Raw genomic sequence first — 17454 nt, 5'->3', positions numbered from 1 at the left:
GCGCATCCAGCCCCATGGACTTGTGCACGTCCAGTTTTTCTAAACAGTCCCGAACCACTTCTTTCTCCACAGAGGGCTGGTCACCTTCTCCCCATATTGTGCTGCCCAGTGCAGCAGTCTGGGAGCTGCCTTGTTCGTGAAGACAGAGGCAAAAAAAGCATTGAGTACATTAGCTTTTTCCACATCCTCGGTCACTAGGTTGCCTCCCTCATTCAGTAAGGGGCGCACACTTTCCTTGACTTTCTTCTTGTTGCTAACATACCTGAAGAAACCCTTCTTGTTACTCTTAATATCTCTTGCCAGCTGCAACTCCAAGTGTGATTTGGCCTTCCTGATTTCACTCCTGCATGCCTGAGCAATATTTTTATACTCCTCCCTGGTCATTTGTCCAATCTTCCACTTCTTGTACATTACCAGCACGCGAAACCTTAAATTTGAGTGAATAAATGAAGACTCTGCACATCACTTCTGAAAGGTTGCCGACCCCTGCCTTAGAACATATACCAACCATGGAAACTTTCAGTCCAGAATGAGAATTTTGGGGAAAGATATGAGCAAAAGAAAATATGGGATAATAATGAAAACCTTTTGCAACCTTAACTGTTGCTACCAGAGAAACCACAGCCTCACACTATATCGTGGTGAGTTTCTGGAGACCGTTATTTACCAGCTACTCCTCTCATCTGATAAGCTGATGAAAGAGCAAGACATGCACGCCAGAAATTCATGGTAGCGAGGTTCAATAGTGCATGCATATAGTCTAGTTACTATACATCCCATCTATAAAACATATCTGCACAGCTAGGTTAATGTGCCATTAAGTGCACTGTGATATGTTCACACAAATGTCAACAATGTTCACAAATAAACTGCACTGTAAGACTAGTAAAGAGCATGTCAATGAGAGCACAGAGTATGTTAACAAGAAAGGAACTGCTCTACAATGTCAGTACCCTCATATTTACATTATTTAGTCACAGCTGCATAATGAAGAGCAGGGGCTGATTAAAAGACAAAGAGCACATGTACACATATGTGAAATACCAGTTTATCCCTTTTCTATTCTATGAAATATCTAACAAGCACCTTGATCATCAGAATTCTAACGTGATATATACTGAGTACAGTGAGCATGTTTCTATTCTCACATGGGGCTACTTTTTTCCAAGAGCTATGCTCATTTCATCTTTGCATTTCACCTTTAACACAATTCATCTTAAGGACTAACAAAAACTGTTAAGTGTCTTTGGAAAAAAAACTTTTTGTGGCATGGTTGCACACAGAACCTTCAAAGCAAAACTTTGTGGGGTTTAGGTTTCCTCCTCATTTGTGAGTTCTGTGCATAATGTTAATCTGATGCAGTTTCAAATGAACTGTTCAAACCCTTCCCCTGACTAAATATGTCTTAGAATAAAAACAGATTTTTTTTAACAAAAACCCTTTGTTAAATTACTGCAAGTGCAAAACTACAACAAAAAGTGATTATAAAACTATCTGTGCACCAGGTGAGCCAAATATGGCTCCTTCTTCTGCACATAATTTCTGCAGATTCTATCTCCCCATCTATAAAAGACTGTCTGAGGGACTTATACCCAGGCATACATTGGATTTTTGGGATACATTTCACTATACATTGGAGTATCTTCTTGTTCTCTGTGTGTAACTGTTAGAAAAAGCACTGGGAATTACCCGTGTTACCTGTTGTATGACCATGAGCAAGTCACTTCCTTCAGAGTAAAAAAGTGGATAACAATCTATCTAGAGTACCTGGCAGGAGAATTGTGAAGCATTTTGAGATGTGAGGTATTATATAAAAGGACAAAGTATTATTATTAATAAAAGTCACTGACTTTTTTTTTTTTTAATAAAAACCATAGCTCTGGCCCAATGGCATTAAAAAAATCAACATTTTAATTTTTAGAGACTTCCATATGCTTCAAAGACTTCTCTGTCTCTGAGACAATGGTTATTTCCAGTCTTGGAGATGATAGCACAGAAAAGTTAGTGTGAAACACTGCATTGATCACTTGCATATACTGTTGTTCAGCAATGACAAGATTTTGTCATGGCCATGGTTTATATATTGATCAGATGGGGCAGATGTGTTTGTTTTTGAGGCATTTCAACATAGTTCAAAAGAAGTTCTATAATGGGACAGCTTCTTTGCATCTACTGCTCAGTTTCAGCATTTGGACACTACTTTAAATCTTGCAATGTGCCATTAATTCTATGCTTTCCTGCCGGCATAATTAAACCACCCCAATGAGCAGCGTTACCTATGCTGACAGGAGAGTATCTCCTGCCAACATAGCACTGTGCACCCTAGCACTTTTGTCGGTAAAACTTACGTTGGTCAAAGGTGTGTTTTTTCACACCCTTGACAGGTTTGCCAACAAAACTGCTAATGTAGACAAAGCCTATTTCTTCCTATTTAAACCCCTGCAGCTTGTGATTAGCATAATAATATTCCCGATAACATCACCTGTTTGCACTCTTACTTATTCTGCCTCAACTAACTGGAATGCTGTCAGCTGAGCCAATTTCTTTTTTAAACCCCCAACTGTAAATCTTCCTTTTCTCTTTTCCCTAAAGCATTCTGTGATGCTGTGTAAGAAGGATGCTACATAAATATTGAACTGTATATGGTCTTACATCCGGCAATTCTCCTAGCTCCTTAGTGCCATACTGACATCTAATGGCAGCGCTGAAAACTGCAAATTCACATCACTGCTTAAAGGAAGGTCCATCACTGTACCAGGAAATGAGGGATTGATGGTAGTGATATTTCCATCATTTTATTTCAACAGCAGCTTACAGATGAAGGGTCGTAATAAACCCAACCAGAGATTACAACATAAAAATATTGACCATTAGTGGCTTTTTGTGGTAAAAATGGGAAACTTCATGAATTTAGCTAGTAGTGTGTTAGCAAACAGCACTGCATGGCAAGTTTCATTAAGGCATCGTTTGCCAACTAAGAAGTCTCAGTTCTGTTTTACAAAACCAAACAATCCCCACAACCCAAAAAATTAACAGGTTGGTTCCTATTAAGTCTCCCGAAGCTGTTTTTTGTCTCCAAAAACACCAAAGTCCTTTGGCCACAGTTGTATGTTCAATAAACAGTGTGTGTTCAGTCTCCCCTTTTTAAGTCTCAAGTTTTTATTCACCACGTGAAGCCCCAGTGAAAAGTTTGTGAGGTGTTTAATCATGTTGCGCAGACTGCAACCAGCCAAAGTGCCAGCTTAGCGCTGGGGTGGAGGCAGGGGCTGGCCAAAGCCCCACAACCCAGTCACCTCTTCAGCACGGAGCGGCGCGGCCCGCTCTGAGGGGGGGGGGGGGGTCCCTGCAGCCAGCAGCGCGCGGATCCAAGCAGCGCAGGCCGTGGGACGCCAGGTGCGGGGGGCGACGGTCCATCCCGGGAGCGCGCCAGCGCGGAGGGCGACGGACCCAGCACTGCCCGGACTCGGGGGGGCGCTGGGACCTGCTGTCCCTGGGGCTGCGCCCGCAGCAAGCTGAGAATCGCGCTGGGCCTCGCGCTGCAGCGAGCTGCTCCCGGCCCCTGGGCCTCGCTGGGCCGCTTCGGGGCCCCGGCACCGCACAGAGACGAGCCGCTCCCTGCTCTGCCCCCAGCTCCAGGCCGGTCCCTCAGCCAGGCAGGGTCTGGGCTCCGCGTCCCCGTGCCGGCCCGGCCCATGGCGGGCTGGAGGGATCTGTGGAGCTGCTCCGGCTACTCACCTGACAACACGCCGGAAGTCGGTAGCAGCGGCCGGGCTCTGTGGTGCGGTGCCCAAATTCTTCCCCGCAGCCCGGCAGGGCGGGTTCCCTGTGGCACACGCCGCTCGCCGCAGCGCCCCCTGCCGGCCTGAGCCTGGGGGCCCTCCCACAACGGCGCAGAAACGGGCCTGGCTGAATAGCGCCCCCAGGCGGTGTCTGCCCGGCCCCGCCCTCGTGCCCGCGTGTGCCCAGCAGGTTGTCCGGGGGATGGGGGCATTCTCAGTGACCTGCTCTTTAGCCTCAGGTCCCACATTATACAGCGCCTGTGGAATGGCCCCACAAACATTTTTGTATTATGCAAATGGTAAATGAGGGCTCCCAGTGTACTTCCAGTCCTTGCTTTGGGTGCCCCTCTCATGTCCCCTCTTCTTATCTCCTCTCTGTACAGGCCCAATCTTTTTAGTCTGCTCTCATACGGAGCCCTTCAAGTCCCCACCGCTTTGTTTCCTGTCTCAGTCAATAAGAAAAACCCACAGCAGTGAGTCGCAGAGCCGGGGGCAACTGACTTGGGTTTGCAGGACTCCCGCTACTGGACTAAAACTAGCAGTGTAGATGTTCGGACTGTGCTAAAATCCAGGCTCCGAAACCTGGGGAGGATGGAGGGTCTCAGAGCCCAGATTCCAGCCCATCAGGAGCATCTATATTGCTCTTTTTAGACTAAATCTCAGTTGACTCCAGACTTCCAGTCCCACTGTCATGGGGTTTTGTTTTGTTTTCTGCAGGGTACTCAGTTCCCTATGTTTCTGCTCTGTCTTTTTTCAGTTTGGATAATTACTCAGCATTCTAAATGAAAATATAACATCAGTTTATATAATGGTTTTAGTATTGTTTTCTCTCCTGTTATTTTGATTGTCTAACATTTTATTTGCTTTTTGACTTCTGCTATGTATTGAACAGAAGTTTTCATTGAACTATCCACAGTGACATCCAGGTCTTTTCCCTGGGTGCTTACATTTCATTTAGATCCCAGCAATGTGTATGAATAGGTTAAATTATTTCTTATTGTGCGCAACTTTTCATTTGCCAGTGTTTCTTGTCTGCCATTATACTGCCCAGTCAGCTAGTTTTGTTAGATCCCTATGCAGTTCCTCACAGTCTTACCTAGACTAAAACTAAATAATCTTGTGTCATTAACCAATATTGCCAGCTCCCTGTCACCCGTCATTCCAGATCGTTTACATATTAAACCACTCCAGTTCTAATGCAGACTTTAGGGCAACTCACTGTTAACCGGTTTCAGAGTAGCAGCCGTGTTAGTCTGTATCCGCAAAAAGAACAGGAGTACTTGTGGCACCTTAGAGACTAACAAATTTATTAGAGCATAAGCTTTCGTGGACTACAGCCCAAGTCTCTAAGGTGCCACAAGTACTCCTGTTCTTTTCACTGTTAACCTTTTGCCATCTTGAAGATCAATCATTAGTTCAAACTTCTTGTTTTCTCCTAGCTGTCAATATCTAATGAGACAAAACTTCACCTCTCATCCCATGACTACTTAGTTTTCTTAAGAGCATCTTGTAAGAGACTTTGCATAAGTAGCACAGGAAAAATATCAAATTCTGATATGAGATGTAAATACAGAAGTATGGCTTCCCAAACCCGCTAATCGACAGAACTGTTTTCTTGCCAAAAAGAAAGGAGAGCAGCAGCAGTTCTCAGGTGATGCTCTGGCACACCAATGATTTATGGAATTCCTAGTCTGCAGAATTTTTGTAAAATGAGCAATAAGTGATTGGGGTGTATTTGACAGGATATGGCCCCTTAGAAAGATCTGTCGCTTACCTTATAAAGTGCCCCACAAAATGACTCAGTTGGAGATCTGCTATTTGACAGAACCTGTTGCTACTGGCACAGGAAAGAAACCTTCCAAACAGCACGTAAGGAGAGCTGTTCTTCCTCTCCCTGAAAAGAAAATGGAGATGTTTCATAATTGTAAATGGGCTCTTGATACTGCTATTCAACCTGAATATCCCCAGAAAGAGGGACTAGGATTTGACTGTCATTCCAAAACACTAAGCAGAGGAACCCACTGGTTCACTAGGCCACAACATCAGTCAATGCAAAAAAGCTGCACAAACAGTGAGACCTATCTGTACCCTTCTTGTCCCTAATCAAATTGGCTTTTTGTTACTCAGAACACAGACCCACTCCTTGCAGCCACATATTCCAGGTGGATTCAGCAGGCTTACAATTTGTGGGGGGTCTCTCCAAGTAAGAAAAGGGCTTCAACTGGCAAAGGAGCCAGGACTTATCTTCCTCTGGTCCAAATTCCAGAGAGGAAGATTGGGCAGTGAGTTACCTCTCCTACTGCTGAATTGGCTTAGTAACTGTTTATCTGCCCCTCCTTCTTGTGCTGCTGAAGGAGGTTGCTGTGTTATGATGAAATATATCTTTTTTATACTGCATAGGAATAACAGATTCCTTATTATGTGGGCAGCGTGACATTTCAGAGTCCTTAACTATTCATATCCTTGATTTTAAGTGGTTGGTACTTAAATTAGGTGATAGGTAACTATACTGTTGTCATTTAGCAACCTTAACTGGCTTTGGAAAGCATTTTTATTGGCTTTCAACCAGAACCCTAATGTTTAAATTATGAACATAAATCCTACATTTACATGTGAAATGTGGAGTTTGAACATATTTTGTGCATGAAGTTTAGGATCTTGTGGTGAGTCATTTGGCTGTAACATTTTTGTACAGTAACTCCTCACTTAAAGTCATCCTGGTTAACGTTGTTTCGTTGTAATGTTGCTGATCAATTAGAGAACATGCTCATTTAAAGTTGTGCAATGCTCCCTTATAACGTTGTTTGGCTGCTGCCTGCTTTGTCCACTGCTTGCAGAAAGAGCAGCCCGTTAGAGCAAGCTGGTCGGGGCTTGGAACCAAGGTGGCCCGGCAGCCCCCCTATCAGGGCTGGCTCCAGACACCAGCCCAGCAAGCAGGTGCTTGGGGCGGCCACGGGGAAGGGGCGGCACGTCAGGCTCTTCGGCGACAATTCGGCAGCGGGTCCCTCGGTCCCTCTCGGAGGGAAGGACCTGCCACCAAATTGCCACCGAAGAAGAAAGCAGCGCGGTGGAGCTGCCGCTGAAAGCGGCTTTTTTTTTTTTACCGCCGCTTGGGGCGGCAAAAACCCTGGAGCCAGCCCTGCCTCCATCAGCTCCCCACTCTCCTAAGTTCCCTGTGCAGCTGCCACCCAGCAGGCTATCAATTGCCCGCAGTTCAGCTATCCCTCCCCCCCACTGCCATGTGCTGCTCCTGCCCTCTGCCTTGGAGCTGCTCCCGGGAGCTTCATGCTTGCTGTGCGGGGGAGGACAGGGGGGCTAATGTCAGGGTGTCCCCCTCCCCCCTGCTCCTGCCCCCCACTTACCCCATCTCCATAGGGCGGGGGGGACACGACAGGGCTCAGGACAGAGGGAGTTTGCTGGCAGCAGCTGCTGTCTCAACTTGCTAATCTACATAAAAAGGCAATATACTTAGAGTGGGGTCAGCATACTTAATGCGCATCTCACACACACACACACAGTGTATCTCTGTCTGTCTGCCATGCTGTCTCCCCTCCCTCCATTTGTTCTGCCTTGTAGAGTGTGAAGCTACATTAACAACAATGTGTTAACCCTTGAGGGCTCAGCTGATTGCTTGTTCATCATTTAGCAGTAAGGCATTCCCTGGGAAATATCTCACCCTCTGACTTCACCACCTCAACCAAGCTACACAATTATCATTGCTGTGTACAGTATTAAATTGCTTGTTTAAAACTTATACTGTGTGTATATATATATACACTCTTTCGTCTGGTGAAAAAAAATTCCCTGGACCCTAACCCCCCTTATTTACATTAATTCTTATGGGGAAATTGGATTCGCTTAACATTATTTCGCTTAAAGTCGCATTTTTCAGGAACAGAACTACAACCTTAAGCGAGGAGTTACTGTCTTATATTAATATGATTATTTTATTTTTGACTGTGTCCAGAAGCTTACCAGGCTCTTTGCAGAACACAGAGAAAGGCAGAGCACCTGGCCAGAAGTGCTTCCTATTTAATTTTATGCATTCCACCTTTTCTTTGTGAAATACAGTGAAATACTTGGAGTACAATGCAATAGGTGAACAAATCTGTGTTTTATATGCTTTATACAGATTTGAGGCCAGACCTGCATTCGGTTATACACAAGTGTGTGCAACTGAGATGGCAATCTCACCGTCTATGTTCAGGCAGAGATTAAACAGTCTCCTCTGTCAATATTTAGGTTGACTCCTCCTACTTTTGCTCATTTCCTTGAAATCTTTGTGTTTCTGAACCCATTGAGTAATAAAGGGAGTATTTAGCAAAGTAAGACTTAGAGGCTGCTGAACTTCCTTGTTAGCCCTGAATTCCAGGCAGGTGCACCTGTCTGTCAGCAAAGAGCTGGGTGAGGCTTTAAGGCAGCTGCCAAGATAGCCAGATCCTGAAGGACTTTAGAGAGGAATCTGTTTTATTTGTGTATACAGAGAGAAAATGGCATATCGAGACTTAGTGAGAGGCTGGCATGAAGGAATTCTGGCTATGGATAAGGGGGACTGGGATTCTGCCTTGAAAATCTTCTCCAGTATCGAAGAGCCATCCTCCAGGATCTATTTCAACATAGGCTGTGTGCATCTCTCAACAGGGAACCCCGAGGGAGCCTTGCAGGTGAGCAAAAGAAAGAAAAAGCAAGTCAAAAATATAGGAAGGGAATCTTGTGTTTTGTGTTTACTTTTATCTGGGAAAGAGAAGAGATGGTTAACTCTGAATGGAAAGTGGAAATCTGCCATTATATTATTTCTTAGGAGATTTTCTAGTTATTATTATTTGAATTACCATAGCGCAGATAGAACGGGGAAAAGAAAATTATACTTTGCTACTGAGCAAACCTTACAGTACATATTTCAGAGGAATTTATGGTTGCCTGATATCAGACATATCTAATTCCGTTCCTGCTCATGAATCCGAGAACAAGCCAGATTCTCTTACATTCTGTTTCTCCCCCTTCCTCAGTCAGTAAAGACCTTGATCATTGAAAACTGTGTCTTAGATTTATATGTGATGGCACATTTAAGTAAACTGGTGGTTTTTCCAATGTGGCTATGACTTAATTGTGGCTCATTAATGGTAAATCTATGCAGTTGTCACAGTGGTTACACCCGAGAGGCCAATCTCAAGTCAGACACCCCAAACTAGTGGTAACTAGATATCACCAAACCAACAACAAATGTGCGCTCCTGGATTACTATATTAGTCTCACCATGCCAAGTAATTCACATTGGAAAACATAATCCCAACTATACATATAAAATGGTGTCTAAATTAGCTGTTACCACTCAAGATAGATCTTGGAGTCATTATTTAAAATCATGGTAAAGGAGACGCACCCCTTACTTTCCAAAAGCACATACTAACTAAAATAACCTTCCTGGATGGGGTTCTGCTTTGACACCCACTGCCATGAACTAAGTTTACCACAGCTATGCAATGGCTCCCTTTATTCATCTGGGAAGTAGGCCCATCTGTGGGTTTAAGATAAGCAGGAATACTGACTTTTATGTGCATGGTGAGGAATCTTTCCATTTTCTCCTTCACATCCCCCACTCTCCATCCTATCACCACCTGCTTTCAATGATCCCCTCTCAAACCAAGTGGTTCCCAAAATGATTCTCCCCATGGCTCACCTGTGTCTGCTCACAGTGGCCAAGAACAGGCTATACAAGGTGTTTCCAGGTGTGAACAGCCAATTATGCTTCAGGCAAATAGGCCTTCAGATTACAGGAGCCTGAGCTGTGTTCCATAATCCTGATTCCTAACAGGGTTATTTTAGGAACATTCCATCACTTTCTCCTGGGACTGGTTCTAATCTGCAAGATATCATTTTGATGGTTCACATACATTCTTCCCCCACACAGGAACTGCTCCTGGATTTCAGCCACCATGCCCTTCCATCGCTCTAACAAATGCCTTGCAATCACATCTCTCAGGCACCAGCTCTGTTATGTGGTTTAGCTAACTTTTGTCATGTCTGTATTTTTCTTCTTAGGCCTTTGATAAAACAGTTACCAAGGACAACCATCTAGCTGTTGGCTTCTTTCAAAGAGGGTTTGTCTGTCTGCAGTTAGAAATGTAAGTGTAATGCTTGTTCATTTCACTCTTTGCCTCTCTTTCTTTAATGATATTTCACTCTTCTGAAGTGCATTTTATCTAGTGTTCTCAATGCACTTTGCAAATATCAGTTAAGCCTCAGAAGATCTTTGGTCAGTATAATCTCCATGTTACAGTTGGGGAGCTGAGGTTTAGAGAAGGGAAGTGACTTCCCCAAGGCCTCACAGTGAATCAGTGGCTGTAGCATGCAGACTCACCCCTGCGGCGCCTCCTGATAGTCATCTCAGGGAATTAGCTCTGCCAGCCTTGGAGCACCCTCTGCAGGCCTGTGATCTGCCTTGCCGCTGGCCCCGTGTCCCTCCCAGGACCACGGTGCCCCTTTCTCTAGGTGCTGCCCCCTGGCAGTACCCCCACAGTTCTGGGTCTCCCCCTCCCAGGGGAACCCCCACCCACTATCCCCACTTTGCCTCAGTCTTGGCTACTGCCCAATTTCCATCTAGCCCCCATTCACTGGGGCAGATTGTAGTATCAGCCACTCATCACAGGCAAAGGGGTTCAGACCCATGGGCTGCCCCCTGCAATCCAGTACCTAATAGGTCTTACCAGGCCTGCAGCCTGGGGTTTTCCTAGGCTGGAGCTCCCCAGCTCCCTTGGCCTTTCCTCAGCCCTGCTCCACTCCAGGTATTTGGTTAAGCTCCCTGCAGCCAGGCCCTTCTCTCTGAATGCAGAGAGAGACCTGTCTGCTTGAGCGCCTGGCTCAAGCCTTTATAGGGCCGGCATGGCCCCAGCTCAGCCTGCTTCCTCCCAATCAGCCCAGCTTTTCCCCTGCCACAGACCTCTCCCAGGGCTGTTTTAAGCCTTTCCAGGCAGGAGCGGGTGACCACCCTGCTACACAGGCATAGCAAGGTACAGAACACAGACTCTGATTACCATACTGCATTATATGTGTACTCAGACACCCCAAAGGCAAAAGTTAATAAACTTAAAGACCATATAACTTATAGACATAGCACATACACCCTCTCTAAAACTCTGGTATCTGGGTCCATCCAGAATCTTCCAGCCATTGAGCAAAGACAAGAAACATAGAAGTCACCGTAGTAAATCAGACAATTGATCTATCAAGTCTGGTATCCCACCTCCACAGGAAAAGCTGTTTACTAGGGCTGTCGATTAATCGCAGCTAACTCACGCGATTAACTCAAAAAAATTAATCGTGATTAAAAACATTAATTGCAGTTTTAATCGCACTGTTAAACAATAGAATACCAATTGAAATTTGTTTAATATTTTGGATGTTTTTCTACATTTTCATATATATTGTATTCTGTGTTGCAATTGAAATCAAAGTTTATATTAATTTTGATTACAGAAACCTGGTGGAGTGGGGACAATCAATGGGACACAATCATTCCAGGGTACAAAATATATCGGAAGGACAGAACAGGTTGTGCGGGGGGGGTTGGGGGTGGGAGTGGGACTATATGTGAAAGAAAATGTAGAATCAAATGAAGTAAAAATCTTAAATGAATCCACATGTTCCATAGAATCTCTATGGATAGTAATTCCGTGCTCTAATAAGAATATAACCGTAGGGATCTATTATCGACCACCTGACCAGGACAGTGATAGTGACGATGAAATGCTAAGGGAGATTAGAGAGGCTATCAAAATAAAGAACTCAATAATAGTGGGTAATTTCAATTATCCCCATTTTGACTGGGTGCATATCACCTCAGGACAAAATGTAGAGACAAAATTTCTCGATACTTTAAATGACTGCTTCTTGGAGCAGCTGGTACAGGAACCCACAAGGGGAGAGGCAACTCTCGATTTAATTCTGAGTGGAGCGCAGGAGCTGGTCCAAGAGGTAACTGTAACAGGACCGCTTGGAAATAGTGACCATAATATAATAACATTTAACATTCCTGTGGTGGGAAGAAAACCTCAACAGCCCAACACTGTGGCATTTAACTTCAGAAAGGGGAACTATGCAAAAATGAGGGGGTTAGTTAAACAGAAATTAAAAGGTACAGTGACTAGAGTGAAATCCCTGCAAGCTGCCTGGACACTTTTCAAAGACACCATAATAGAGGCCCAACTTCAATGTAGACCCCAAATTAAAGAACACAGTAAAAGAACTAAAAAAGAGCCACCGTGGCTTAACAACCATGTAAAAGAAGCAGTGAGAGATAAAAAGGCATCTCTTAAAAAGTGGAAGTCAAATCCTAGTGAGGTAAATAGAAAGGAGCATAAACACTGCCAAAATAAGTGTAAACATGTAGGAAGAAAAGCCAAAAAGGAGTTTGAAGAACAGCTAGCCAAAAACTCAAAAGGTAATAACAAAATGTTTTTTAAGTACATCAGAAGCAGGAAGCCTGCTAAGCAACCAGTGGGTCCTCTGGACGATTGAGATAGAAAAGGAGCACTTAAAGACGATAAAGTCATTCTGGAGAAACTAAATGAATTCTTTGCTTCAGTCTTCACAGCTGAGGATGTTAGGGAGATTCCCAAACCTGAGCCGGCTTTTGTAGGTGACAAATCTGAGGAATTGTCACAGATTGAAGTGTCACTAGAGGAGGTTTTGGAATTAATTGATAAACTTAACAGTAACAAGTCACCGGGACCAGATGGCATTCACCCAAGAGTTCTGAAAGAACTCAAATGTGAAATTGCGGAACTATTAACTAGGGTTTCTAACCTGTCCATTAAATTAGCTTCTGTACCCAGTGACTGGAAGATAGCTAATGTAACACCAATATTTAAAAAGGGCTCTAGAGGTGATCCCAGCAATTAGTTGAAACAATAGTAAAAAATAAAATTGTCAGACACATAGAAGAACATAAATTGTTGGGCAAAAGTCAACATGGTTTCTGTAAAGGGAAATCATGTCTTACTAATCTATTAGAGTTCTTTGAAGGGGTCAACAAACATGTGGACCAGGGGGATCCAGTGGACATAGTGTATTTAGATTTCCAGAAAGCCTTTGACAAGGTCCCTCACCAAAGGCTCTTACATAAATTAAGTTGTCATGGGATAAGAGGGAAGATCCTTTCATGGATTGAGAACTGGTTAAAAGACAGGGAACAAAGGGTAGGAATAAACGGTAAATTTTCAGAATGGAGAGGGGTAACTAGTGATGTTCCTCAAAGGTCAATCCTAGGACCAATCCTATTCATGTATTCATAAATGATCTGGAGAAAGGGGTAAACAGTGAGGTAGTAAAGTTTGCAGATGATACTAAACTGCTCAAGATAGTTAAGACCAAAGCAGACTGTGAAGAACTTCAAAAAGATCTCACAAAACTAAGTGATTGGGCAACAAAATGACAAATGAAATTTAATGTGAATAAATGTAAAGAAATATACATTGGAAAAAATAACCCCAGCTATACACACAATATGATGGGGGCTAATTTAGCTACAACAAATCAGGAAAGAGATCTTGGAGTCATCGTGGATAGTTCTCTGAAGACATCCATGCAGTGTGCAATAGCAGTCAAAAAAGCAAACAGGATGTTAGGAATCATTCAAAAAGGGATACAGAATGAGACGGAGAATATCTTATTGGCCTTATATAAATCCATGGTACACCCACATCTCGAATACTGCATACAGATGTGGTCTTCTCATCTCAAAAAATCACTTAATCATTACCTGTTAGGTTCACTCCCTCTGGGATACCTGGCATTTGTCACTGTCGGTAGACAGGGTACTGGGCTGGATGGACGTTTTGTCTGAGCCAGTATGGCCATTCTTATGTTCTTATGTTCTTTGCACTGTAAAATGATAAACAAAAGAAATAATATTTTTCAGTTCACCTCGTACAAGTACTGTAATGCAATCTCTTTATCGTGAAAGTGCAATTTACAAATATAGATTTTTTTTTGTTATATAACTGCATTCAAAAACAAAACAATGTAAAACTTTAGAGCCTACAAGTCCACTCAGTCCTACTTCTCGTTCAGCCAATCGCTAAGACAAACAAGTTTGTTTACATTTACGGGAGATAATGCTGTCTACTTCCTATTTACAATGTCACCAGAAAGTGAGAACAGGCATTCTCATGGGACTTTTGTAGCTGGTATTGCAAGGTATTACATGCTAGATATGCTAAACATTTGTATGGCACTTCATGCTTCGGCCACCATTCCAGAGGACATGCTTCCATGATAATGACGCTTGCTAAAAAAGTAATGCATTAATTAAATTTGTGACTGAACCCCCCGGGGGAGAATTGTATGTCTCTGGCTCTATTTTACCTGCATTCTGCCACATATTTCATGTTATAGCAGATGACCAAGCACAGTTTATTTTAAGAACACTTTCACTGCAGATTTGACAAAACGCAAAGAATGTACCAACATGAGATTTCTAAAGATAGCTACAGCACTTGACCCAAGATTTAAGAATCTGAAGTGCCTTCCAAAATCTGAGAGGGACGAGGTGTGAAGCATGCTTTCTGAAGTCTTAAAAGAGCAACACTCTGATGTGGAAAGTGCAGAACCTGAACCACCAAAAAAGAAAATCAACCTTCTGCTGGTGGCATCTGACTCAGATAATGAAAATGAACATGAGTCAGTCAGCACTGCTTTGGGTTGTTATCGAGCAGAACCCATCATCAGCATGGATGCGTGTCCCATGGAATGCGTGTCCCTGGTTGAAGCATGAAGGGACATATGAATTTTCACTTCTCGGAGTTCAAGCAGCAGAGAGTTACTGTTCCTTCTTGTCAGGGATTTATATTCTCTTCGCCCAGAGCTCAAGATGATGGGATGAGTTCACCTGCAGGTCTACTCTCCCTGAATGTGAGGGTGTGACGAACTGGGACTGTTCTTACTGTGGTGTGTGAATGCTGACAGGGGAGTGTGGCTAGGATAGTCTGCATTGGGGGATGGGAATCTGCCCGAAGGTGAATACCTGGGCGTGTAACATGAGAACCCAGGAAGGGGTTGGAGGCCAGGTGACACCTTGGCCCGGGAAACTGAACAAAGGTTGGAGGAACGTCAGTGGAATCATATTCTGTTAGAATGTACCGTTCTGTTGAGAAGTTCATTTAGGAAGAAGAAAGGGGAGAAAGGTTTAGACAATGTCAAAACAAAATATTTCAATTCTTCATTTTGAAAAGACTATTCATTTTGATTTTTTAAAATTCTGTATGGAAATGAAATGTTTTCAGCAACTTGAAATGAAACAAAAATTCCTTTGCAGAGAGCTTCACATTTTTCAAATTTGGAATAAAGTCAAATTAGAACTCTGGAATTCGTTCTCCAAGCAGAACTTCCATCCTCTGCACAGCTCTAATTCAGAGCAATTCCATTTGTAGTCAGTGAAGTTCCTCTGTATTTATACATACATTGTTCAAAAAAGATTGTTTGTCTACACAGCAAAGACAAACCCCGAGCTGGCCCATGGGGGAGGGATAGCTCAGTGGTTTGAGCATTGGCCTGCTAAACCCCGGGTTGTGAGCTCACTCCTTGAGGGGGCCATTTAGGGATCTGGGGCAAAAATCTGTCTGGGGATTGGTCCTGCTTTGTGCAGGTGGTTGGACTAGATGACCTCCGGAGGTCCCTTCCAACCCTGATATTCTATGACTCAGGCTCAGACTGCGGGGCTGTTCCATTGCTGCATAGACTTCTGGGCTCTGCCTGCAACCTGAGCTCTGGGACCCTCCTACCCCACAGGGCCCTAGAGCCCAGGCTCCAGCCCTGGCCTGTAAGTCTCCACTACAATTAAACAGGCCTGAGCCCTGAGAGTCCAAGTCAGCTGGCACAGGCCAGCTGCAGGTTTTTCTCAGACCCTTCCCTTTTAGTTGGGAATTGTTGTCCAATATCAGCATTACCCTTCAGCACTTCCTTTTTCTCTGAAATTTCTGCAAGGACACTAGCTAGGATAAAATTGCAAGGGATCCCAATTCCCATAATTGGAGCATAATGTGAACAGTTTCTACAGTTAGCAAGGAACTGTTAGCCTTTTCACTTTCCCATCTCCTCAGTATCATGACAGCATTTTGGATGTCAAAAGTTAACAGACTCAGACAGTGGGATAAGACCAGATCATCATGGAAGAAAGGGAAGCAATAGTCTAAATTTAGTGATTCTGCATGTTTCTCCAGTGAAGCTTCCTCTAACCCAGGCTGTTGGGAAGAGAAGAATCCTCTTTGCTAGTCTGGTTCCTGAGCTTGATACTTTTCCCTGCAAATTTGGGGATTCAGTTCTCATCTTCATCTCTATCCTTGTGCACTGCAGGTATGAAGAAGCGCTGTATGACTTCAGCATGGCCCTCACTCACCTAAGAAATAACCCTTTCATTGACTACAAACAACTGGGACTAAGGCATATGCTCTGTGCCTGGGAGGTGAGTGTGTAGGTGGGTAGGAGATATGTCTTTACTTATCAGCAATGGAAAGCCAACCAGATGCTTTCCAAGCTGTGTCCATCATAATTTCTGTGTTTAACGGTAAAACCCTGATATCCAGATCTATATGAGGATATGAGTGTGCTGCCAGTCCAAATTGCACAATACACCTCTACCTCGATATAACGCTGTCCTCGGGAGCCAAAAAATCTTACCGCGTTATAGGTGAAACAGCCTTATATTGAACTTGCTTTGATCCACCGGAGTGTGCAGCCCCACCTGCCCGGAGCACTGCTTTACCGCGTTCTATCCAAATCCGTGTTATATCGGGTCGCGTTATATCGAGGTAGCGGTGTATTAGCACTGCCCTGGAGCTTACCCGCTAGCTTGGGAAAACTGGGAGAAAGTGATCTAATTCCAAAATTCAAACAGTATTTTTATATTGAGAGAGTGAGTAGCTGAAAAGAAATGTGTACAGAACATGTGAATGGAGATGAGACCACCCAACTTTCTCTCTCTAGTTCTACTGAGATTGTTGAGTTGCAGTTAATCCAGTTAAGGAGTAGAGAGTAGTTCCTGAGAGGCATGGGTTTTTCCTTAAATTTCATCCCCGTAGAATGCATATCAGTGTTGCATTGAGCTAAAGATACGGTCTTTGGCCAGACTGCAGTCTCTGTAGAGATCCCTTGAGACCAATACCAGTGTTGTGCATAAATTTTGAGAATGGAAGCATGAGCAAAAACCACATATCCATGTTCCTGTACACAAAAATGTCACATTATCTGCTGCTTATCACAGGTCCACCGGTCATGGATTCACAGGGCTGGTCTATGCCCCACGCTGTAACCCATCCCTTGGGAGTGACCCTTTTAGTGGGCCGGGCACCAGGGAACCACACAGTTCCACAGGGCAGGCTGTAGTCTCTCAGACTCCGAGACTGGGCCTTTGGGCACCAGTGGTCCCTGTCTCTTTCCATGACTATCTGCAGCAAATCCAGCCAAGCCAGACACCTACAGGAGGCTGGTAAGGTTGCCAACCCTCCAGGGTTGTCCTGGAGTCTCCAGAAATGAAAGATTAATCTTTAATTAAAGATTATGTCGTGTGATGAGACCTCCAGGAATACGTCCAACCAAAATTGGAAACCCTAAAGGCTGGTACTGTACCCAGTCAGAGCGCAAGGCTCACAGTGAGTACTTGCAGCAACACAGGCAGCCT

The 17454-nt window shown here is 44.0% G+C and overlaps 2 protein-coding genes across 9 annotated transcripts in view; one reads left to right on the top strand and one right to left on the bottom strand.

The window, feature by feature from the left end:
- The window catches only part of EXD3 (exonuclease 3'-5' domain containing 3), a 685344-nt gene extending 681537 nt beyond the window's left edge, over window positions 1-3807 (bottom strand). For 3 of the 4 annotated variants that reach the window (XM_005295926.5, XM_005295927.5, XM_065572497.1), the window contains exon 1: window positions 3736-3807. The gene's annotated coding sequence lies outside the window, so the exon portion shown is untranslated. The remainder of the gene's footprint in view (window positions 1-3735) is intronic. The other variant, XM_065572491.1, reaches the window with a different exon arrangement.
- Window positions 3808-8119: 4312 nt separating this feature from the next.
- Window positions 8120-17454, top strand: part of NOXA1 (NADPH oxidase activator 1) — a 36904-nt gene continuing 27569 nt past the window's right edge. For all 5 annotated transcript variants that reach the window (XM_042855693.2, XM_065572489.1, XM_024111650.3 and 2 more), the window contains exons 1-3: window positions 8120-8443; window positions 9822-9904; window positions 16131-16239. In XM_042855693.2, coding sequence (XP_042711627.1) covers window positions 8270-8443; window positions 9822-9904; window positions 16131-16239 — 366 coding nt within the window. In that variant the 5' untranslated portion in view covers window positions 8120-8269. The remainder of the gene's footprint in view (window positions 8444-9821; window positions 9905-16130; window positions 16240-17454) is intronic.

Source organism: Chrysemys picta, chromosome 18 (assembly GCF_011386835.1).
Source record: "Chrysemys picta bellii isolate R12L10 chromosome 18, ASM1138683v2, whole genome shotgun sequence".
NCBI classification, from domain to species: Eukaryota; Metazoa; Chordata; order Testudines; family Emydidae; genus Chrysemys; species Chrysemys picta.
Note: the sequence above shows the minus strand (reverse complement) of the source record. Positions and strands in the feature narration are given on the sequence as shown.